The 25,440-nt window shown below is 32.7% G+C and overlaps 1 protein-coding gene across 1 annotated transcript in view; it reads left to right on the top strand.

Moving 5' to 3' along the window:
* The window catches only part of LOC145298083 (uncharacterized), a 51,460-nt gene extending 31,142 nt beyond the window's left edge, over nucleotides 1–20,318 (top strand). The window contains exons 6-7 of the mRNA XM_080144298.1: nucleotides 16,051–16,196; nucleotides 20,048–20,318. Of these exons, the coding sequence (XP_080000424.1) occupies nucleotides 16,051–16,196; nucleotides 20,048–20,118 (217 nt within the window). The 3' untranslated portion in view covers nucleotides 20,119–20,318. The remainder of the gene's footprint in view (nucleotides 1–16,050; nucleotides 16,197–20,047) is intronic.
* The last annotated feature ends 5,122 nt before the right edge of the window (nucleotides 20,319–25,440 follow it).

Genomic DNA, 25,440 nt, shown 5'->3' with positions numbered 1-25,440 from the left:
TTCAAGTGCAATACGAAAGGCCACTTTGCAAAGGACTGTCGAAAATGTGGAACATGGTGTTACCGTTGCGGTGAGAGTGGACACTGGGCTCGGAATTTCTCGGGAAACGAGCACGGGGAGGACGCATAAGCGCCAGTCTCCTTCTCCCACCAAGATGCGAGCACGACGCTCCCGGTGATAAGGATCCAGGTTGACGGGACGTGATGTTTGACGCTTATTGATACAGGATGCTCTAGGACTATTTTTTTCCATGCAGACCGGTGTCGGTCTTGGAGAAAAACGAACATAGATGTCAAAACGATTGGTGGAATGTCCCATGCGTGCTGTGGTGTTGGAGCAAGAAAAACGGGCCTGACCCGGTGATAGGCGCGGTTCACACAGACGAGCTGGATGAGAGTCAAATCATGGCTATTCACAAAGGTAGTGGACATCCGGGGGTGCGAAGCACTACCTACTTTGTCAGGAGAAGGTGCCCAACCACGACAAAAGCAACCGTTAAAACGGTCATACGGAAATGTGAGGAATGTCAGTCCATTGACCCAGCGCCAGTCAGGTGGGAAAAGGGAAAGCTGGAAGTAAACGAGAATTGGCAAAGAATTGGAATAGATATCACGCATTATAGCACCTTCCATTTTTTAACTCTGACAGACTGTGGCCCATCGCGTTTCTCCAGTTGAGGAAATTGGCAAGAAGACTGCCTCCATGCCCCGTTTGTGATCATGAGATCAGGGGGGAGTGTAGCAGAATTAGCAGTAACCAAAATGAGAAATAGAGCTTACCTCGGATACGTCTGTTTTGGGTTGAGCGAAAGAGAGATTTCCAAGATGGCGTCCATGGGCTTTTATTAGCATTTACCCAATGTGATTATCGTTGAATCACGTCTGCTCTCGCGAGATTATGCAAATATGTCGTTCCCGGCCGCTATATGTAGGTGATTCTGGCGAGTAGATTGTGCTTGTTACGACCCACGTGTCTGCGAGAAGCGAGTTTTTGTTCCGTCTGTTTTTAGTTGTATTTTTTTTGTTTTGCCTACTACATTTTTGTTTCAGAAAATAACAGAGATCCTCATTGTAGTTATAGTTGTATTAAAGCAAGAGCTATATCTTTAAGTGATTCTTCTTAAAAAGAATCTGGCGAAAGATAGGATTTTTCTCATGAAATTATTCTTAAAATATATAATTCGTGGAGTGGTGTGATTACCCCGTGTCCCTTCTCCCTCTCTCTCTTTCTGTGCGTGTGTTTGTATATGTGTCTATTAGTGATGGAACTGCATTGAATATTAGGCTGGTGCAAAAATAATGTCGTTTTTTGACGTTCAACTTCAAAAGATCATAACTCCTTTAATAATAAAATTTATTAATCGAAATAAGAACTATTAGAATCGAGACATATTTGCTAACGAATAACAAGTTTATTTATCCCATTAGCATATGAATCCGAAGTTCTGGAAGCAATGAAGTCATTGAAGGCCGATTCGGCATAGGCTCGGCTTTTGAAGCATTTTTTGCGCAGTTAGTTGTCGATATGCTTTAAAAAGTGATAATCGGTGGACAAGAGGTCTGGTGAATGATGCGGGTGAGGCAGGAGGTCTGGTGAATATGGCGGGCAAGCGTTGCCATGGAGAAGAATTGGTCTCTTCATATTAACCAATCTCGGGCACATACTTTGAAGCTTCTGGTGTATTTCGTGAATTTGTCGGCAGTACTTCTCTGCCGTAATCGTCTCGCATGGATTCAAGAAGCTGCGATGGATGTGACCGGCCGCAGAACACTAAATAGTCACCATAACCTTTTTTGGTGCAATTTCGGCTTCGAAAAGTATTATTGAGCTTATCCGGCATCCAACCACTGTGCCGAATGTCGCTGGTTGTCGTAGAGAATCTACTTCTCATTACACGTCAGAATCCGCTCAAGAAATGGGTTGTTTTTGTTGCGCAGAAGGAGGGTAAAAACACCTCAAAACGACGATATTTTTTATTATCGTTCAATTCATGCGGCAACCATTTAACCAACTATTTTGACTTCCATATTTGCTTTAAATGGCGAACAACTGTTGAGTGGTCGACCTCAAGTTCAATGGCAATTTTTCGTGCGGTTTTGCGAGGATCGGCTCCAATTAACGCTTTATTATCAACCGCAGTCGGCCGGCCGCGGCCGTCTTCATCTTTGAGGTTCTCGTCATCATTGAGAAATTTCTTGAACCGCTGTTGTGCCACATGTTCGTTAGTGGTTCCTGGGCCAAACGCATCATTGATATCAGGAGCTGTCTCGGCAGCCTTTCGGACTAGTTTTGAACTGGAACAAGAAAATTGTGCGGATTTGAATTTTGTCCATGTTGTCAAAAATTAAATGATATGACTGAGAACGGTAACGAATAACACGATTCGATAAAACGAAAAACGCACTTCAAAATGATATATAACATGGTTATATATATATATATATATATTAATTTTATTTATACAAACATTAATGGCTACATATGTGCATACATGTTTCTGTAATCACCCACGTTGGGGGATTACGTCTTCAGGCCAAGAACTACCTTCAAAAGTGACATTTCCACCAAATACATTTTTCTACTCCGTTTATCAAGTTAAAAATACAACCTGGGTGGGAGTCAAAAAAAAAACAAAAAACGGTAAAAGGATGAGTGAGGTCTCTGAAGATGATAAACATCTTTTTTCTCTTCCCCTTCCCCCATCTAACCTAACTTTTGGCTTTTTATGACCTAGGGTACTTGAGAGTTTAGTTTTCTTGTCTTAGAGTCTGTAAGTTAATAACCTTAGCTATGGTCAACCAAGTACTGACCGGTGCCTTTTAATCTACCTCCACCCACACATACACACAACACACACACATAACACATCCATACACAGACACTGCCAACACACACACACACACGCATTAATCAATATATTCAAAAGCGAATCCATGCTGAACACTCTTTGTTTTATTTACTGAAACTAGACAATGATTCTGAAACTACATAGAGGATAAAGTAAAAGTTACATTAAGGTAAATAACAAAATATAAAAGAATAAAAATAAAATACATAAATAAATAAATAAATAAATAAAAATAAATAAAAAATATAAAATATAATAAAAAATAAAAAATATAAAATAAAAAATAAAAATAAATAAAATAAAAAAATAAAAAATAAAAAAATAAAAAAATAAAAAAATAAATTAAGAATAAAGTAAAATTAAATTAAAACAAATAAACCCACAAAATGTGAATAAATATAAACCCGAAAGTTTTCTAAACCCCACATGTACCTATATGCGTGTATCAGTACACTTATAAATGTCTAACATTTATCTACACCCGCGCATATATACACACACACATTACAGACATACAGAGACAAATAATAGTATTTTTCTTTACTTATGCAGCGTGGTAACATCTTCGCATATGCAATATTATGCTACCCGACTACAGACGGGTGTACATATATATACATACATATATACATATATATATATATATATATATATATATACATATACATACATATACACACATATACACAAACACACACATACATACATAAATACATACATATACATATATACATATATACACATACATACATATAAACACACGCACACAACAGACATACATATACATATCAACACATACATACATATATAACATATATATAAACAACATTCGGACATCCATACATTTTTGTAATCTATATTGTTACAACAATTCTATACGAGGCCGCCTATTCTAATAGTTCAGAAATATACGTGTGTATACATACATCTACATACAATAGACACAGAGACACATCCACATACAAACATACACGCCGATACATAGATACAGATATACATATACATATATATATAAACATACAAACATACATGCATACGTAAAATACACCTATATATCCAAAGTCACACAAATATAGACATATATATATATATACATGCAAACATGTACCGTGCCACCAAATGATACATCTAAAGTAGAAACAGACATGAATACACCTACTGTATAAATTCACTTTTTCTATCAAATTCCACATCTCTAGTTATGTTTCATGGCCCCTTCCGCTTGTTACACTTTCTTAAGTTGTAGGTTTTTACCGTAAAAATTGACACTACGTAAAAATTTATATTGAATTCAGTATGAAGTTCATAGGGTTATCCTCATATTTAACAAAGATTCTTTCGATGGTAAGGCAGATATACATAAGATGTATCACGACACAATAATAATATATAATAACATATGACAGAAATCAGAGTATTTAGGTTATATAAACCTAGTATATAAGCTTATATATTGTAGTACTTACCTTCATCTTTGCTTATTCACTCTAATACCCTTATTCCTTTCTCTTCCATTTACCCTTCATTCCTTACTTTCTTTCATCTATTTATTTCTTCTATTTTTTTCTTTTTTTTTTTTTTTTTTTTTTTTTATATTAATAAATTATTTTTCCTACCCGGGTCTATAAAGATCATATCTCCATACAAGCACACACCCAAAAATATCCATATGCATACATTATTACGGGCTTCACTCAAAACGATCTATTACTCATTTAGTTCAAATATACCTTCATACAGGTGCTTATTTCGGCTAGTAATAACATAACTGCTCGATGAAGTAGAACATTAAGTGACTTACGTAACCCATATGGGTATGATTATAGTTGCGACCTCACTTATCCTCTTTTTTTTTTTTTGGGGGGGGGGTTATTTGATGGGGGTTAGTTGTACTTATAGCAGTTCCATTATCCCAATTTAGAGTTCCTTAAGTGCATGTATTCTGAAATGTTTGCAGGATATAGCAGTTTCTTGTTTAATATTCAATAATTTTTCTCGGTCTTTAAACCTAGTTATCTCAAGTTTTTCTGATAAGCATAATAGACATGGTGAGTTCAATGAGTGGCAAGTATTGGCCCTTCTAATAATATTCCATTCTATTCTAGGTGTTTTATTTTCTCTAACTAATTTCCAGTAATATAACGATAAGGAAGTGTCCTTTTCATATGTTTGATTATTCATCGAGCGTGTATGTCCATAGAATCTATTTTTGAAAGTCATTTGGGTACTCCCTATGTAGAATCTTTCGTCCCTTGGGTTCTCCATCGGGAATATCCTTGCTTGGTATACCACCGATGAGGTCAGACATTCATTTTTTATTGGGCATTCCTCAGGTTTTTTACAGTTACATTTATTCACCGCAGTGTTTGCACTAGTATTCTCCCCTTCTCTATTAGTCGTCTTTAAAATTCTTCCATTATGCTTTTTTATAATCCTTTCCAAATTATCACTACAGCTGTAACTTAATTTTAATGTATTTTTATTAAATATCTTATGTAATATATTATTTGGTGGGAAATGCTTATTAATAAGTTGTAAAAATTTTGCACCAAGTTTTGTTTTCAACATAATGTTAAAGGGGGGTGTGAACCAAATAATTTTCCTACCACGATTTCTAGATCCATTTGTGCTAGTGTTATTTATTTTATATTTTATCTCTATGTCCTTATATCCACTATTTTTAAGTGCTGTATTATAAATAGCTTTGCAATTATTGAAAGTTACTTCATTAGATGAATTGTTACTTATTCTACTTTCAATAGATAACGGTATATGTTTAATAATGGATGGTGGATGGTTAGACTGCGGGTGTATATAAATAGGATTAGCGTTATCCTTCATATATGGTTTATAAGCATTTAAATCCAGATCTAAAGTAACGTCAAGGAAATCAACCTGTTTTAAGTTAGCATTAACTTCTACTTTTAGGCCAAAATTTTTCATGTCCCTATGGATTGCTCTCCTAATTTGATCGCATTTAACACTTGTAGCATTCTTCACTATTATCAGCCCATCATCACGATATAGGCCCATGTCCCTTCTATCAATAATATTATCGTTCGTTAAATTATGAATGATATAAAGTCCAACGAGATCTGTTGCCTCTGCAGAGTCCAGCGATCCCATTGATACCCCGAAAAAGTTGTTTTGCCCATTTTTTGTCCATTGTTCCCCGTTATAGACAAGGACAGTTGTGCGGCATTTCATAATAATATCCAAATCCTCCTCGGAGACATTAGTATAGGTCTTGGCAAATTCAATTGCCTTTCCAAAGAGATCCTTTGTGATTGACGGGTAGTAATCCATAATGTCAAATTGCACAAAGGCGCAGTTTTTCTTGTTGGCAATGTTAAGAAACCATTTTACCGGATCCGCCGTATTTATCCATAGGTTCAGGTTGAACTGCCGTTTTAATTCTAGATTGATTTTCTCTAATATTCTTTTACTAATCTTTCCAATTTCGGGTCTGGTTGGGTTAATCAATCTTGTTGTTGGTTTTGTGTTGAAGCTAGGTTTATGATCCTTTAAAAGGATATACGCTTCGTTTTCTCTAAGTTTATTTACTCTATCGCTGATTTGTAATTCATCCGTGATTTTTTTACTGTCCTTATTTATCAAATGAATTACGTTGTTATTTTTTACCTTGTGATAGTCTTTTTTCAAATTCTTCTGGACCAGGTCATTATATTTCTCCCTGTCTAATTTGTAAAAATTTCTGGTCTTATCAGCCTTAACAAGGATATGTTGTGACTTGTTGATCTCCTTTACAATATCGTCGAGTTTTTTTTGGAATTGATTTTTAGTTTTGTGGAATTCTAAATTTCTAATTAGTGAATAGAGATCCTTCTCGAATAGCACTAATTGTGGGATTACTGGTGGTGATTTAATGCTTTTAAATCCATATCTCTCTTTCTTGGTGTTATCATTTTTATCCAATAGAAAAAAGGTAGCTTTCCATTTCATCCTTTTGAGTAAATCATCCATTTTCATTATTAATTTTAGTAAATAATCCTTGGTATTTGGTTTGGGGATGTTCTTTAGTGACGTATCGAAGTTAATTCTTTCCATGTTTGTTGAAAACAAAACTTGGTGCAAAATTTTTACAACTTATTAATAAGCATTTCCCACCAAATAATATATTACATAAGATATTTAATAAAAATACATTAAAATTAAGTTACAGCTGTAGTGATAATTTGGAAAGGATTATAAAAAAGCATAATGGAAGAATTTTAAAGACGACTAATAGAGAAGGGGAGAATACTAGTGCAAACACTGCGGTGAATAAATGTAACTGTAAAAAACCTGAGGAATGCCCAATAAAAAATGAATGTCTGACCTCATCGGTGGTATACCAAGCAAGGATATTCCCGATGGAGAACCCAAGGGACGAAAGATTCTACATAGGGAGTACCCAAATGACTTTCAAAAATAGATTCTATGGACATACACGCTCGATGAATAATCAAACATATGAAAAGGACACTTCCTTATCGTTATATTACTGGAAATTAGTTAGAGAAAATAAAACACCTAGAATAGAATGGAATATTATTAGAAGGGCCAATACTTGCCACTCATTGAACTCACCATGTCTATTATGCTTATCAGAAAAACTTGAGATAACTAGGTTTAAAGACCGAGAAAAATTATTGAATATTAAACAAGAAACTGCTATATCCTGCAAACATTTCAGAATACATGCACTTAAGGAACTCTAAATTGGGATAATGGAACTGCTATAAGTACAACTAACCCCCATCAAATAACCCCCCCCCCAAAAAAAGAGGATAAGTGAGGTCGCAACTATAATCATACCCATATGGGTTACGTAAGTCACTTAATGTTCTACTTCATCGAGCAGTTATGTTATTACTAGCCGAAATAAGCACCTGTATGAAGGTATATTTGAACTAAATGAGTAATAGATCGTTTTGAGTGAAGCCCGTAATAATGTATGCATATGGATATTTTTGGGTGTGTGCTTGTATGGAGATATGATCTTTATAGACCCGGGTAGGAAAAATAATTTATTAATATAAAAAAAAAAAAAAAAAAAAAAAAAATAGAAGAAATAAATAGATGAAAGAAAGTAAGGAATGAAGGGTAAATGGAAGAGAAAGGAATAAGGGTATTAGAGTGAATAAGCAAAGATGAAGGTAAGTACTACAATATATAAGCTTATATACTAGGTTTATATAACCTAAATACTCTGATTTCTGTCATATGTTATTATATATTATTATTGTGTCGTGATACATCTTATGTATATCTGCCTTACCATCGAAAGAATCTTTGTTAAATATGAGGATAACCCTATGAACTTCATACTGAATTCAATATAAATTTTTACGTAGTGTCAATTTTTACGGTAAAAACCTACAACTTAAGAAAGTGTAACAAGCGGAAGGGGCCATGAAACATAACTAGAGATGTGGAATTTGATAGAAAAAGTGAATTTATACAGTAGGTGTATTCATGTCTGTTTCTACTTTAGATGTATCATTTGGTGGCACGGTACATGTTTGCATGTATATATATATATATGTCTATATTTGTGTGACTTTGGATATATAGGTGTATTTTACGTATGCATGTATGTTTGTATGTTTATATATATATGTATATGTATATCTGTATCTATGTATCGGCGTGTATGTTTGTATGTGGATGTGTCTCTGTGTCTATTGTATGTAGATGTATGTATACACACGTATATTTCTGAACTATTAGAATAGGCGGCCTCGTATAGAATTGTTGTAACAATATAGATTACAAAAATGTATGGATGTCCGAATGTTGTTTATATATATGTTATATATGTATGTATGTGTTGATATGTATATGTATGTCTGTTGTGTGCGTGTGTTTATATGTATGTATGTGTATATATGTATATATGTATATGTATGTATTTATGTATGTATGTGTGTGTTTGTGTATATGTGTGTATATGTATGTATATGTATATATATATATATATATATATATATGTATATATGTATGTATATATATGTACACCCGTCTGTAGTCGGGTAGCATAATATTGCATATGCGAAGATGTTACCACGCTGCATAAGTAAAGAAAAATACTATTATTTGTCTCTGTATGTCTGTAATGTGTGTGTGTATATATGCGCGGGTGTAGATAAATGTTAGACATTTATAAGTGTACTGATACACGCATATAGGTACATGTGGGGTTTAGAAAACTTTCGGGTTTATATTTATTCACATTTTGTGGGTTTATTTGTTTTAATTTAATTTTACTTTATTCTTAATTTATTTTTTTATTTTTTTATTTTTTTATTTTTTATTTTTTTATTTTATTTATTTTTATTTTTTATTTTATATTTTTTATTTTTTATTATATTTTATATTTTTTATTTATTTTTATTTATTTATTTATTTATTTATGTATTTTATTTTTATTCTTTTATATTTTGTTATTTACCTTAATGTAACTTTTACTTTATCCTCTATGTAGTTTCAGAATCATTGTCTAGTTTCAGTAAATAAAACAAAGAGTGTTCAGCATGGATTCGCTTTTGAATATATTGATTAATGCGTGTGTGTGTGTGTGTTGGCAGTGTCTGTGTATGGATGTGTTATGTGTGTGTGTTGTGTGTATGTGTGGGTGGAGGTAGATTAAAAGGCACCGGTCAGTACTTGGTTGACCATAGCTAAGGTTATTAACTTACAGACTCTAAGACAAGAAAACTAAACTCTCAAGTACCCTAGGTCATAAAAAGCCAAAAGTTAGGTTAGATGGGGGAAGGGGAAGAGAAAAAAGATGTTTATCATCTTCAGAGACCTCACTCATCCTTTTACCGTTTTTTGTTTTTTTTTTGACTCCCACCCAGGTTGTATTTTTAACTTGATAAACGGAGTAGAAAAATGTATTTGGTGGAAATGTCACTTTTGAAGGTAGTTCTTGGCCTGAAGACGTAATCCCCCAACGTGGGTGATTACAGAAACATGTATGCACATATGTAGCCATTAATGTTTGTATAAATAAAATTAATATACATGCTCTGTTCACTCATTGAGCACTATTTTGGTAGACACGTGTTGTTTCATTGGATGTACTTCTAGGAAACTAAACTCTACTGGCTATATATATATATATATATATATATATATATATATATATATATCAACAATATTGTTTTCTCACATATGTCTTCTCATATATGTTACTTTTATATATGATTTCTGAATTAATTCATATATATATATATATATATATATATATATATATATCAATGAATTAATTCAGAAATCATATATAAAAGTAACATATGTGAGAAAACGATATTGTTTTTGCACCAACCTAATACAATATGCTCATAATTAAAAAGTATGAAACACGTACATTTCATAGATAATTATAAGTAAAAAGTACTACTAAAATTTCATAGGTAATTAAAAATACATCAATAATAATTATATTTAAGATATATATGTAATTAAAATATTGAATAAATTTACTACGTTAATCTCATGAATAATAGAAAATATATTGAATGAAAACATGGCTAACGTGTTGCATAGTTAACAACGAAAAAGCAAAGAACAAATATATAACAAATGACTCTTACAAAATAATAAAACATGTATTATTCTATTATTGTTATTAACGTCTTGAAACGATATGTTAGTTTTGTCATATCATAACATATATTTTGTCGTTACTTTCACGTAACCACTTTTATTAAACAAAATAGTCGTCAATTTCTTCTCTTTTTATGTGATCGCTGTTTCCAGGGGTAAAACATTTAAAAATATAGGCTTATGATAACACTAATTCTAAGTTCGGGGGTGAGTTCTAATCAGATTAGGATAAGCTTTATTAATCCCGAAATGACTGAACTACATTTTTGTGGAAAAATACTTATTGAATTGAATATTGAATGAAAATAATATGCAAATAACATAAGTGATAATCTATATATATAAAAATGTAACTGTTGGTTCGTTCGGAATTAATTGTTACAAAAACCACTGGACGGATGGCTTCCACGTTTTGGTATAATATGTTTACTATATCTATGTATGTTTTTATATATTTCTTTTCAATTATAACATTATACTTAATTTTTCTATGATAAATAGGTGGATTTCTTTGTACCGATAGGCGATTTTTTTTATTTAGGGACAATTATTTATTACCGCTTCCTGTCACGTGACCAGTGTTTCTAATTTAGCGGTGTTCCTGCTAGATCTAGAGATTTCGTTTACAATGTAGCGAGAAATTCTAGAAAATCTGGAGGTATTTCGCACCCACACCCCCGCAAGCGCTTGAAAATACTTTAAAACATATAATAAATTCATTCATGTAAGTAAAAGTAAAAGTAGCATTTATTGCCTTTGGTAACAATTATTTATTGATTATTTGTTTTGTTTTTCACCTTTTTTTCGGCTAACAATTCTTAAATCTCGCTATAAAATCGCCTTTTCCAAGTACATTTTAGGTGGGTGGGTGGGCATTCCAACCTTTGAAGTAGTTTAAAATACGAAATTTAGAAGTATTTAGTCGAAAATTGTAAAAAGCAAGAAACAACAGCAAAAAAAAAACTATATCAATACAGTAGAATTTAATTATCTACCAACCTAAATACTTTTAACACGCTAAAACAAAGTTTTTTGTTTTTTTATTTTTCTAATTTCGAAATATGTTGCACCGTTATTGTGATGTTTAATTTGCAGTATATTTCAATTTAACTTTTATTATAAAAAGTTTGAGTTTATGATTTGTTTCCTGCAAAAAAAAAATACCCTCTCTGAAAAAAAAAACAGGTAAAACTAGCTGATAAAATACGGGAGCTAACCGCTTCAATATAATTCCAGAAACATATAGTGAGAAAACACGGAACATTTTATATATTGAATATACTATATTTATAATTTTTTATGGTAGGAAGTGAAAATAGGGAGTTTTTTTTTGGGGGGGGGAATTAGCGATTTTTGAAAATTTCAGATGATAGCGATTTTCTGGACATATCTTTCTCCTGATCTCGCGGTTTTTTTTAAAATCTCAGTTGCCAACACTGCATCACTAAAAAAATACTACAGGCTTAATGTAAACAGAATGTGTTTACAATATCGGTAAATTTTAAATGGGTTTTATCACATGATTATTGATAAATTTACCACACGTGGTCGCTTTCCTATTAAATATTCATCGAAAAATGAATGCCGACGCTCAAAGTGTATAAACATTTTGACCCCTCCCTTTACTTAAAAATTCACCAAAAATCAGGAAATTAACCAATTTTAATGAAAATTGTAGTATTTATCAAATAATGATCGCAAAATATAATGAACTAATTATTTTTACTTAACTCATAGTGAAAATGTTTTATTTTGTTTAAACAAAAAATACCTTTACTAAAGTTATGGTTTTCAGTAGTAAATAAAAAACGCAAGAATTTATTTTTGCTTTTTTTATATAAATAAAGCATCGTAATTTGTAACAATAAAAAATAATTTTTACAGTAACATTACGAAAAAATCCCCTAAAGTCCGTATTAATGAATTCGATATAACTCGAAAAAAAATGAATTCTCGCATACTATTCAGGGAATTAAAGATTCAATTATATACCTATTTCAGTCACCTAAATTATTTAGGGTGAAATGAGTTTAGGAATTTATAGCCAAACCGAATTTTTTTTTGATTAAAAAATAGCATTAATACAGTAAGTTAGGTAAAATTTGCATAGAATGCTCTGCTTTACGGTTGTTGTAAAAATGGAACGGATATTTGAATTTCGTTCCCTTTTAAATTCGGTACATTTTTACATTACATCCAACTCATCGTTCGCATTCGACACATCAACTTTTATAGCTTTTCGGGTATGCTGGCAAGGTTAGGGGTGTCTATTCCGAAAGCCGTTCTTAACATGGGTAGATTGGTAGGTGTGTCAGAAATTTCGTGAAAAATAGTGAATAATTCCATCCCGTTTTTCCAAGCTTATAACTCCTCGAAAAATGTAACTCAAGCCCTATTTTTTTCAATTAAGGGAGCACTGACCAAGGTTTCATAAAAAAAACAAAAACAAACAAACCATGTGTTTTTTTTTTTTTTAAGGTTTTAAACTTCGGACTTTACAGGTAAATTTCTAAAAAACACTACTTTTTTGTTTTAAATTTGAATATATTATTTATTGACCTTTTCTCTTCAATTTGTGATATATAACACTTTGGTGAGTAAATTATTTACTTTTTAATCGACATTTCAAAATTAGAGGCGTGAATTATTCGACCTCCTGTCTTTCCAAGCTTATAACTCCTCGAAAAATATAATTCAAGCCCTAATTTCTTTCAATTAAAGGAGCAATGACCAAGGTTTCATAAAAAAAACAAAAACAAAAGAAAAAACAACCAACGTGGTTTAAAAAAACAGGTTTTAAACTTCGAACTTTACAGGTAAATTTCTAAAAAACACTACTTTTTTGTTTTAAATTTTAATATATTACTTATTGACCTTTTCTCTTCAATTTGTGATATATAAAACTTTAGTGAGTAAATTAATTATTTACTTTTTAATAGACACTTGAAAATGGGGAGGGGCGTGAATTAAAAAAACGTTTGTCTAAAATATTATATTCAGTTTATTGGAAATGGCATAAAATTTCACATTGACCCTGAAAATATCGTAAAAATAGAATCAATAGAAAAATTTTGATAGATTTTTAAAGTTTAAAAATTGAAAAATATTGAGTTCGTAAAATTCATTAGTTTTTTTTTTAAATAAAAAAATATTTCTATTACTTTTAAAACAACTTTATTAGTTTATTTTGGAAGTATAATCCATATAGAAAATAAACAACCAACTTTTAAAAGAGAAATTACGAGGTTTTTATATTTTATTCGCAGTTTCGTGATAAAGGTGTCAAAAATTCTGATACATCTACTAGATTGGAGTGTTTATTCGTTGTAAACGTACCCTACAACCTATAAATGTCGACATTTCCAATGTGAATGGTAAGCTGGACTTATGTAAAAAAATAACAAAAAGATATACCAAACTGACTTTTTCGTTTAAAAATGGAATTATTTCCCTTTCGTTATTAACTTTTTTCTTTTTTTTTAATAAATATTTTGTGTTTTATATACATAAAGTACAATTGTTGAATGTTACTGTTTTTATTATATTTGTTTGAGGGGGGGCACAATTAAAAAATTAAGAAAGATTAAAACGAAGCGAAATTTAAGTTTCCGTTCCATTTTTACAACAACCGTAAAACAGCGCATACTCAGCAAGTTTTATCGTAATTTAATAAGAATTATGTTGAAACACTAAATAAACATTTTATTTATTTTTTTGCATAATTAATGATGGAAGTATTTTTCTGTTTATTTTCTGAACATCTGTTAAAATAAAAAAAATTGTACATTCTCTTGAAAAAAAGAATCAAATTTTTCTCTACTTTCACATAACTATTTACAGTGTTCACCTGTTCTTTTTATAATAAAAATTCCGCTTTCAAAGAGAAACGTTTACTGACAAATTTCTTTAAAAAAAAGTGCAAGTTTTCCTGAAAGAAAACAACTTTCACCTAACAATTTATGGTAAAAAATTAATCTCTTTGGGGGGGGGGGGAATAACAACTTTTATTGATTAAAAAATTGCAAAAAAATAATAAAAGTAAATAAACGAATAAAATGCAATTTTTCTTGAGGAATGTGTTCATTTTAACAAACTGAACGACAGCAACGCGTGGCCGGGTACAGCAAATAATAATAATAATAATAATAATAATAATAATAATAATAATAATAATAATAATAATCCTCATTTCATTCAATAACGTCTCTCTGAAAAGAGATGAAATTCATTATCAGAGGAGTCTCCATCATTTTCAGCTCAAGAACCCCAAGAACTTCAAAGCTCAAAAGTCTTCATATTGGTGGTACCTACAATAACAGATGTCTGAAAACTACCCAACGCATTAAGGATTCATTGTTTTTTCAAAATGTCCTCCCACACGAGTTAATCTTACACTTAATGTACCAACTACCACCGAAATACCTTGGTACACGTCTTACCTCCAAGTCCAACGGAGCGTAACTGCCATATTTCTCGTTTCTCCCCTCTATCGCATTCTTGTCTCAGGGCACATAAAATTCTATGATTTGCCACCTCTTTGATATCTTGCCAATGACGATCAAATCCAGACGATTATGTTCCACTTGGTTGGTTGTCATGACACTTTTGTTCCACTATACCCTTACATTTTCATTATCACTTCATTCAGTACCTCCTCAAATCACTTCCCAGCTCAAACTTTTTACAAACCTCCTAATATATCCGAAGCTTCACGCAGTCGTGCCTTCAGCGGTACTCTTTCAGAGATAATCCACTAAACCCTGCTGCAATGTGCGCAACTGATACTGAAAACTTTCCACAAATCCAGCATTCTTCAGCGACACCGTCTCCTTGAACTACTTTCTTGAACAGTCCTGGTCTTAGTTCCTGCTCTTGTGCTGCACAAACAAAGATTTCAGTGCTCGTAGCAAGATACCCAACTCACTGCCATGATCTTTCATCTACCACAACTGCTACATCTTGGAAAAACTTTCCATACATCTTCTTCCCAGTAAATTCTTCTGCCCTTTCTCTTTCCATACGTTTCAAATACTCATCATTGGTTTCACTACTACTACTACTACTACTACTACTACTACTACTACTACTACTACTAATAATAATAATAATAATAATAATAATAATGATAATAATATAAACCCATCTAAGTAAAAACATCGGATGTCGTAATAATTAACAAGAAAGAAAAGTCCAAATTTCATTGAAAACCAATGGTCGTTTTCAACGATGAAATCAATCGGAAACGGCTGCTGCGACAACGCAAATTAATTTGAAAAAGTTATCGAAATAGGTGGAGAGTACTGGACATTTGGAGAGATTATTTATCACCTAGACTCCAGGGAACGCCACATGTTGTTTCTCAATAACAGATCTTTTACTATAGCCTATGTGAAAACCCCTAGTATTTATTATTATTATTATTATTATTATTATTATTATTATTATTATTATTATTATTATTATTATTATTAATAATAATAATAATAATAATAATAATAATGATAATAATAATAAACTAAGTAATAACCATACTTGAATTTCATAGAAAAACACTACTCTAATGCAGAAATATTGTCTTTTGTTTTCAGTTTAGAATTCCACTACAGAGAATCGGTGATCGGTAAGAAAAGACGAGAAAAATTCGTCTACAGAATCAATGACATCCAAGAAAGTAAATATTTTAAGTGGATCGCTTGCCTGATAGTTGAAGGTCGAATTATTGCCATTGATATTGGTAAGTTCAACAAATTGTTTTAAAAATGTTGGTACTAATCTACATACAAATAATAATAATAATAATAATAATAATAATAATAATAATAATAATAATAATAATAATATTGAGCATCAATTTAAACTACACCAAATGGTTTAAGAGTCACGGAGGATAGAAAGACTGATACGGGAAAGCACTAACTAGACACCCAATGACCAACTGTTATTGCCAGCGTGCCATCAGTGGTAAGCTACTGTTGCGATGACGCAAATTCACTTGCAAAGTTTATCGAAAAAGTAGAAGAGTACTGAAAATCTGGAGAGACTTGTTGGAAACACTACCGATTGTGGTCAATGAGCAATCATTGATGACCTGTGTGAAAAATCAATAATAACAATAATTGAAAACAAAAAAGGGGAACGCATGATCTACTATACAAAGACCAAAAGATGATGAAGGGAGTAAAAAGTAGAAAAACAATTTATCCATGGCATGGATCGACTACTAGAAGGCGTACGATAGGATCCTTCAAGCACAGATACTAGAATTCTTGAAGATATACTAGACAAGATTATCAATTTGATTGAAAAAGTAATGAAAACCTGGAGACTTGAACTGAAAGATGATGGACAATACATAACTGAGATAAAAATACAAAAGGTATCTTTTAAGGAGATTCCCTATCATCACTATTGTTCATTATCGCCATGATGCCCCATTAACAATATACTAAGGAAATGCTAAAATTTACTATTACAGACAAAAGAATGAAATATCTATTGTATATGGATTATTGAAGCTTTTTGCAAGAAACAAAAACAAACTAGAGACACTAATAAACATAACCAAAGTCTTCAGTCATGATATCCGATTGGAATTTGGCATAGAAAAGTGAGCACTATTATTTATAAGGGAAAACTGAAAGCAACAAAAAGTATGGAACTATCTAAGCAAGCGGATATAAAGACACTAAGAGAACACGGGATTTACAATTGTTTAGCAGTTCTGCAAGCAAACACCAGCAAATTAACAGAAACCAAAGAGAAAATTGAAAAAAATACCTAAGAACAAACTCCTAGAAACTACACTATATAGTAGAAATCTAATAAAAGGTAAAAACACATAGACGGTATCACTAATACTATACTCCGAACCGTTCATAGGCAAGACCAAAGAACTCAGGCATCTGGATCCTATGGTCATACACAATGCATTATATCCAAAAGAATGATGTTGACCGACTCTACGTTAAACGAAACGATAGAGGAAGAGGGTTGGTTTGTATAGAAGATTGTATAAATGACATAACTAGAAAATACATAATGCAGCTAACAGAAAGGCTTATCACTGCAGTAAGTAACAGAAAGGCGAGGGATAAGACGAAAAAAGAAAAATAATTGAAAGAGAAACAGCAACACAGACGATTCATAAGGATGACAAAAGATGAGACCCTTGAGAACACTTTAACATGGCTACGAAAAGGACACATAAACAGAAAAACTTAATTTCATATAACAACTACAAAAGATAACGCGATTAGAACCAAGTACATGAAAGCAAATATCTACAAAAGACAAGAAAACAACAAATGCAAAGGGACGAAACGATAAACCACATAATACATGAATATCGTAAAGTAGCCCCCAAATAATATGTTTAATTAGAGGCAGCAGTACACCGGACACTATGCAAACAAACTGTATCTTCAACACCCAGACGAATGATATAAATACAAACCGCCCGCAATACTTACAAATGAACATTATGTGCCTAACCCTAAACGTAGACCCCATGAACAAAGCTTATTTCTAAGGACTGAACACCTGTGAAACTCTCTTCCGTTTACTTGCTTTCCAGCTGACCACAATATGGCCGTCTTACAAGTTCTTGATGAGCCGTTCCCCTTAAGTAATCCAATTAACCAAATTTACACTTCAAACGAATACTATGATATTGTCCTTTTGATCACTGTGCACTCTTATCCTCGAGTGGCCTAAACCAATCCAAACAAGAAAACCGGATGTTATAATTGTTAACAAAAAGGAAAAGCTCTGCCAGGTTGTAGATCTTGTCCTTTCGCGCAGACAACAGGTTGAATATCAAGGAAACAAAGCAAATGTATGGTATTGACCATAGAACTAAAAGGGATATGGAAGATGAAGAAAGTCAAGGTAACACCATTCATAAAAACTATTCTGTAAAAACTTTGAAAAAGGAATAAGAGAGATTTGAATTAGTGGAATGGCTGAGAAGATACAACGGATAACAATATTAAAAACAGCTGAAATATTAAGAAAAGTCCTTAAATACAGAACTCCACTAGATGAGTGATAAGATAACTGAGACGTTAGGAAAGCTTTATTCCACCTAAATTCTAGTGAAGGCTAATGGCCGTTGCCAACAAGAAATAGCTAGCAAACGGCCGTTGCGATAATGCAAATTTATTTGCAAATTCCGAGAGATTTTTTTGTTACTTAGTCTCCAGAGAACAATTTATTGACAAATAGAAATCTTTGATGATGGCCTGTGTGAAAACACCAAGTGAGTACAAATAATAATAATAATAATAATAATAATAATAATAATAATAATAATAATAATAATAATAATAACAACAACAACAACAACAACAACAACAAAAATGAAAGAGAGAATTGGAAAGGAATACATGAGGAGAACAAGAAAACTCCTGGAAACGAAATTATATATCAGAAACCTAATAAAAGGTAAAAATACATGGGTAGTATCACTAGTAATGTACGCTGGGCCGTTCATAGAGGGAACTAAAAAAGAACTGAGACAGATCGATCAGAAGCCAAGAAACTAACAACATTGTACAATGAACTACACCCAAATGACGATGTTGGTGAAATCTATGTGAAAATAAAAGACAACAGGAGATGGTTGGTTTTTATAGAAAATGACACCATAAAGAATTAGAAAATTACATAATGTAAAACACTGAAAGAATAATCATGGTAGCGAGAGACACTGAAAAAATCAATAAAACAAAAAAAAAAAAACAGAGAGACAAAGAAAAAAAACGAGAAAAGAAAAATGGGATGAGAAGCAACTACACGGAAGGTCCATAAGAATGACAGAAGATGAGAATAACGAAAAAACAAAACAAAAAACTGGACATGGATGCGAAAAGGACACGTAAACCGAGAAACTGAATCCCTAATAACTGTAGCACAAGATAATTCGATAAGAATCAACCACATCAATGCAAAAATCGACAAAACACAAGAAAACAGAAAGACTTTGTGGACAAAGAGACGAAACGGTAAACTATATAGTAAGTGGATGCAGCAAACTGGCTCAAAAGGAATACAAGAACAGGCACAACCAAGTGGGGAAAGCAGTACACTGAGAATTATTCAAACAACTGCATATCGAACGCAGAGAAAAATGGTACAAGCATAAGACGGCAACAGTACTTGAAAACGAGAATCACAAAATCCAATGGGATATGGACATATAAACGCATAAACCGTGCAAGCAAGAAGACCGGATGAAAGTAAATCCATTACAATGGTGGACGTCATTGAATTCCTGGCAAATATATATTTATAATAGTAGTGACTAAGTAGAAAACTAAATTCAGATCATTTTAATTGCATCATTCCCGTCGTTGAAGCTCTTCAAAGTTTTGAATGTAAAAAATAGAAAGCTTTACTTTTGGAGTGATCATTGTATGTTCCGATGCAACAGATATATAAAAGAGAGTTCATCGGTTAAATTTAATCTATCGAGATTTAAACAATTTACCAGACATTTAAGCAGTCGGTCAAATAATTTATTTTTAAAACTCAACAATATTTTTTAATATTTTGTTTTGATTACTTCAAATGTTTTTTCTTTTGTAGATGTAATGTATAAACCTAAACACATGGAGGAAATCCATTTAATGTACGTGGACCCAAAGGCACTGTCATGACGAACCCGTGAGAATGGCCAATATTGAATATTTTTTAAAAGAATTACAATGAACTTCACAAGTAAATGCGAGTAAACATAATGATAGCATAAAATTTCACAGTATTTTCTTTAGACAATTAATGATAAATTCCAAACGTTTATATTGTATCAATTTATTCGATTGATAATTTTATTTCTTAATAAATCGATGAATCTGTTGATATGTACATTTTGCCTTTATTTATTTCACAGTTACGATTTATTATACAGTGCAAACAGTTTTTGTGGTGTCCGATTTACGGTATTATCGTTCACACACACACACACACACACACACACACACACACACACACACACACACACACACACACACACACACACACACACACATTTTTCTTTTCAATTCGACGATCGGATGTGCCGATAGAAAGCTCTTGAGAAGAATATGACCGAACAACAAATTTTGGGCGCCATAATATCCAAATGCCAGCCGAAAGAAAAAACATCGCCCGGCGAATTGAGAAGATTTCCCCAAAAATCGGAAAAAAAGAACTCTGTCGTGTTTAATAAGATGTCCTTGAATAATGACTTACTGCATATATATATATATATATATATATATATATATATATATATATATATATATATATATATATAATAAAATACGTATTATATGCGTTTGAAGCCAAAATAACGTATTAATTCATAAATAGATTTATTTATGAATTTCAATATAAATTTCAAACAAAATAAATGTTTGTTTATTTTGTTATAATGCGTTGTTTTGCCTTCAAACGTATAATATAATAATTTTATTCAAACTCAACCAGCACTTCTAAGGAACAAAAATCTTAACACACACACACACACACACAGAGACACACACACAAACACACACATATATATACCTATATATATATATATATATATATATATATATATATATATATATTACAAAGGTGTAAATATTTTGAAAGGGTATGGCATTAAATGCCTACTTCACAAGATTTCCAACTACGGAATTGCTGGAAATGTCCTTTTAATTTTAAAATCTTTTCTCTCTGATAGGTTTATAAGGGTAATAGTCAATAGGCAGAAATGAAAAGCTCATAGTATCAATACTAACCACCACAGGATTCAATCCTGAGCCCAATTCTCTTCCTGATCTTTATCAATAATCTCCCAAATCACCTCTTTAGTTTATTCGTAGACATTTATGCAGACGATACTACCATCTATGGCAACATATTAAGACCAACACATTGTTTTCTGTACACTAAACAGGGACGACCATTTACTATTACAGCGATAATGTACACAATTCGATTCAAGTGTTGGCACATCACGTATACAGCTCTAATCGTATGATCGCATTAATGGTAATGCAGGTGCCGTATTTTCTAACAAGTGCTTGTCCGCGGGATTGTTTACGTTCTGCCTCTTCAGAGAAGTTTGCATTGGATATGTCGGCAAGCTACTAATATGAGATTAGTTGGTGAAATTGACCTCAAGTCTTTTGTCTGACCATCACCATTTGTGGTTTGTACGACTAGAAAACGCTACATGTCTTTAAAATACCGAGGTGTTTTATAATATGCAAATTGTTCCTTCGTTCTTATGACTTACATATTTTCTATGCCCCTTAGAGTACCAATTTTTTCCATGAGACGCTGGCGAATATATGTAGAGGTGATGCTGTAATTACCTGTTAATTTTGTTCTTTGGTACGACTGCTGTTTCAAAGTAATAATCTGGTCTTTATTGAAGATTATATTTGTAGTTTTCAGGTAAGTGACTTCGAAGGCTTTCATGGCAGAATTATAATCGTTAGTATTGCTTATTATTTTATATATTTCCACCGATCTATTTTCTATTTCGTTGTTACTGTTAATGATACGTTAATAAATAATTAGACAATACAAAGATATTCTGGGAATGTTATTATCGAGTGCATAAAATGATAACAGTCATAGATTTAACATGGCTGACCCAGAGCTATTCCACGATCGAGTCCAAGGGCGATCACTCAGTCATACTTAGTTAAAAAGTAAGGACGATAACTTGATTCTCATAAATTAACACTGACATGTCACAACTCTGGCTATGAAACATACTATTTTATCATTGTTTTGACTCTAGAGTATATATCCGACACAGACACAGTTAATCAACCGAGAACCACATCATTCTACATAAAAGCATATACGATGTCAACTGGTATTCACTTGAGAGTTAAAACAATGAAAAGCCCTAACCATAACACTCCAATACTTTTGTCTTCTATTACCAAGAAAATCTGATATAAATTTATCTGGTATATGTGAAGATTTAAACAATGACGAATTCTGGAAAATTCTATATCCAAGTTGTAGTCTCATCTAGGCTTGCTGATTAGAAAAGAGTGTTTACATACTCCACCGCTATTCCGAGAATTTCGAGGTGGGCGAATAAATCGATGCATTCAAACCTGAGTCACAGTTCTTCAAGATAGCGTTTATTGTATTAAAGGGTCTTTTTCAGCGCTAAGATTGTTGTGTAGGAATTATGAAACCTGCTAAGACAATCAGGTAAATCTCCGAACACATCAGAGTATTCAACATTGAATTGTTGGTATTCGATACTCTGAGAGTGGTAGCATGTCAGAGAAAGAGTATGCCAGAAGGTTTTGTTGCGATAAACTTGGATATTGCCTGACAGAGAGTTCTGTATTCGTTCATTGTTGGTGTTGGCAAATACCAATTTTCCTCTTATCCGTCTTAGAATTATGAGTTATGGACAAATTCTAAACAATACCATGGGACTAGAATTATAAGAATGACAAATTCGACGTTCTCACTTTTAGATATTTAGAGGTCAAAGTTACCTGATAAAACAGTGCAGAGTAAACGTGAGCAGGTTGGACCTACTTATATTATGTACTGATACAATTAAGCCCAACCTGACCTAGGTTTCGTCAATCCAGATCTCGGATTTAGCAGGTATGATTGGCAGGCTGCTCCTACGCATGAATGGAACTCTACAAAGAATCACAGTATCAATGCCGTCAATGAGTAAGCTCGCCAAATGGCGTTATTTTCCTTCTCTCCAAAGTCAACCTGGTTACTCCAAACACATTGAATCTAAGCTAATGGGCTGAGAAAGATCCACGGGCCTCACATCAAAACGCTTAGCTATGGTATCTCAAATCACGTAAACTCTCCACGACGATCCTCAATGAGTGGCGATTTCTAAACATAGCCATGTAGGGGAACTGGTCAATATTCATTTTTATTGATGACATGACATTTTAAGCGTTTATGTGTAGTTTCATCTGCGGTCACGAGAAAGCTGCGTAAATCATTGTCGAGGATATCAAGGATTTAGCGGGGTTTGATTATGTATTCCCGGTCCGATTCAAAAATGTATGTACACTGACTAAAACGATGATTGGTATAAAACCTTTCTCCAAACTACATATTGAACAAGTCATTTTGATGTGTCATAGCGCCACGGCGTGTTGTTGTAAATGCTCGATTAATGGACGCCTCATTTCGTATCTCTTTGAGTAGGAGAGCTGTTCTAATGAGATTTATACTTTGATCAACGCTGACGTGCATGATCTCACTTTCATCTCATATGATGGATTAACTTCGAGAGATTAGACTGGAGTATGCACTACAATTTGAGGATTATTTTGACTTTCTTTAGGGAGAGTACCATGTAGTCAAATATGCGTGTCAGTGCCAGTCAGTAGAATCATCGATGAAGACCGTGAAGCTCTAGAACCAACTCTCCAAGCGTTCGAAAGGTTTCAACCGAAGTCCAGCAGGCGAAAGCCACTACTCTCGAATCAAGAATGGTCAATGCCGAGGAAAATTTGATAATAGCGTATCGTGATATGTCAGAGCAATAATTTTACACCTATCCAAACGTCATCTCGATGATATTATGATTCTGATTGGACGCGGAAGTTTTGAAATTTAATACCTTCGTACCCTGTTCGTAAAACGTGAATGCGTAGCTTCTACTTCCAGCTATCTTCGAGAAATTGGGAGGACAGGCAGTATATTAAGTTATACATCCGCGCCTGAAAAGAATTCGTACAGATCTGTTGAAAAATATCCGCGTAACTATTTCAAATATAATGGGTATTTCATTTAACGACTAGGTAACAAATTGAAAGAAGTTGGCTTAACACTCACGAGCGACTAAGCGCCGATAATAGCTAGAATTTAGCGAATGTTGCTTATGTATCCTCAGTCCGATTCAGTGGTATCTTCATGGTAAATAGCTCCAGGTGGTAGCATATATAGATGATGGGAATATTATATTACCGCTTGGACAACCAAATCTATATCTGGGTAAATATACGTTCCTACAACATAATTTAATAAAAATATAATACAGACGACAGTTCAAATATATTTATTTATTATCGAGCATATAAATTACAATAATCTTTAATTAAAATGACGAAACTGGAATAGTTCCATAGTCAAACCCAAGGGCGATCACTCAATGGTACCTAGTTACATGCTAGGGGCGATAACTCAATAGTAAGAATCTACAGGGTGGTCAAAAAGTCAGGTAACATGTTAAAGGTAGAAAAAACAATATGATCCATTATAATCTCTATTCGTTTAATATTATTTCTTGGATGAAATTTTTCCACAACGATGGATTGGTCGCCGTGGCCCAGTTGAATGGCCAGCCAGATCTCCGGATCTTACCCCTCCTGATTTCTGGCTTTGGGCTATGTAAAGGATAGCGTTTATGGCAAGAAGCCTGATACAATAGCGTCTTTAAAGTTATTTATTGAAGAGGAGATTGCGCGGATATCAGCTGACATGATTACACGTGTTACACAATCAGTGGTTAATCGCTTCCAGCGATTGATAGAGAGAAATGGACGACAATTAACAAAAATAAACATATTTCATGTTTGTTTCATTTTATATTTCAATGTATGGTACTTAAATATACGTGTATTGCTAATATCGTTTTTCTTTAAAATGTTACCTGACTTTTTGACCACGCTGTACTTGCCAATACCTAAATAATTAGTGACCGTAAATGCTCGATGTTTAAATAGATTTTCGAGTGAAACCCCGTTAGTTCGACACATATTTTTGATGATGTAATAGTCTGCCGACTTTGATTGTTTATTCTGTAATTAAAATTTCAGTAAAATATAAATAACGAGATAGATAACCATTAGAAATACGTTTTAATTAACATACAAATTATCCAACACGATGTATCCTGCTAACCTACTTATATCCACCTAGTGCGAAGAAGTAAGATTAACGCGCGCCACTGACTTGCTTTATTTATACGGTGATAAATAAAATTTAGTTCTCTT

The sequence above is a fragment of the Euprymna scolopes genome, chromosome 1 (assembly GCF_053919585.1).
Source record: "Euprymna scolopes isolate OS-2025 chromosome 1, ASM5391958v1, whole genome shotgun sequence".
NCBI lineage: Eukaryota > Metazoa > Mollusca > Cephalopoda > Sepiida > Sepiolidae > Euprymna > Euprymna scolopes.
This window is presented reverse-complemented; position numbering and strand designations above follow the sequence as displayed.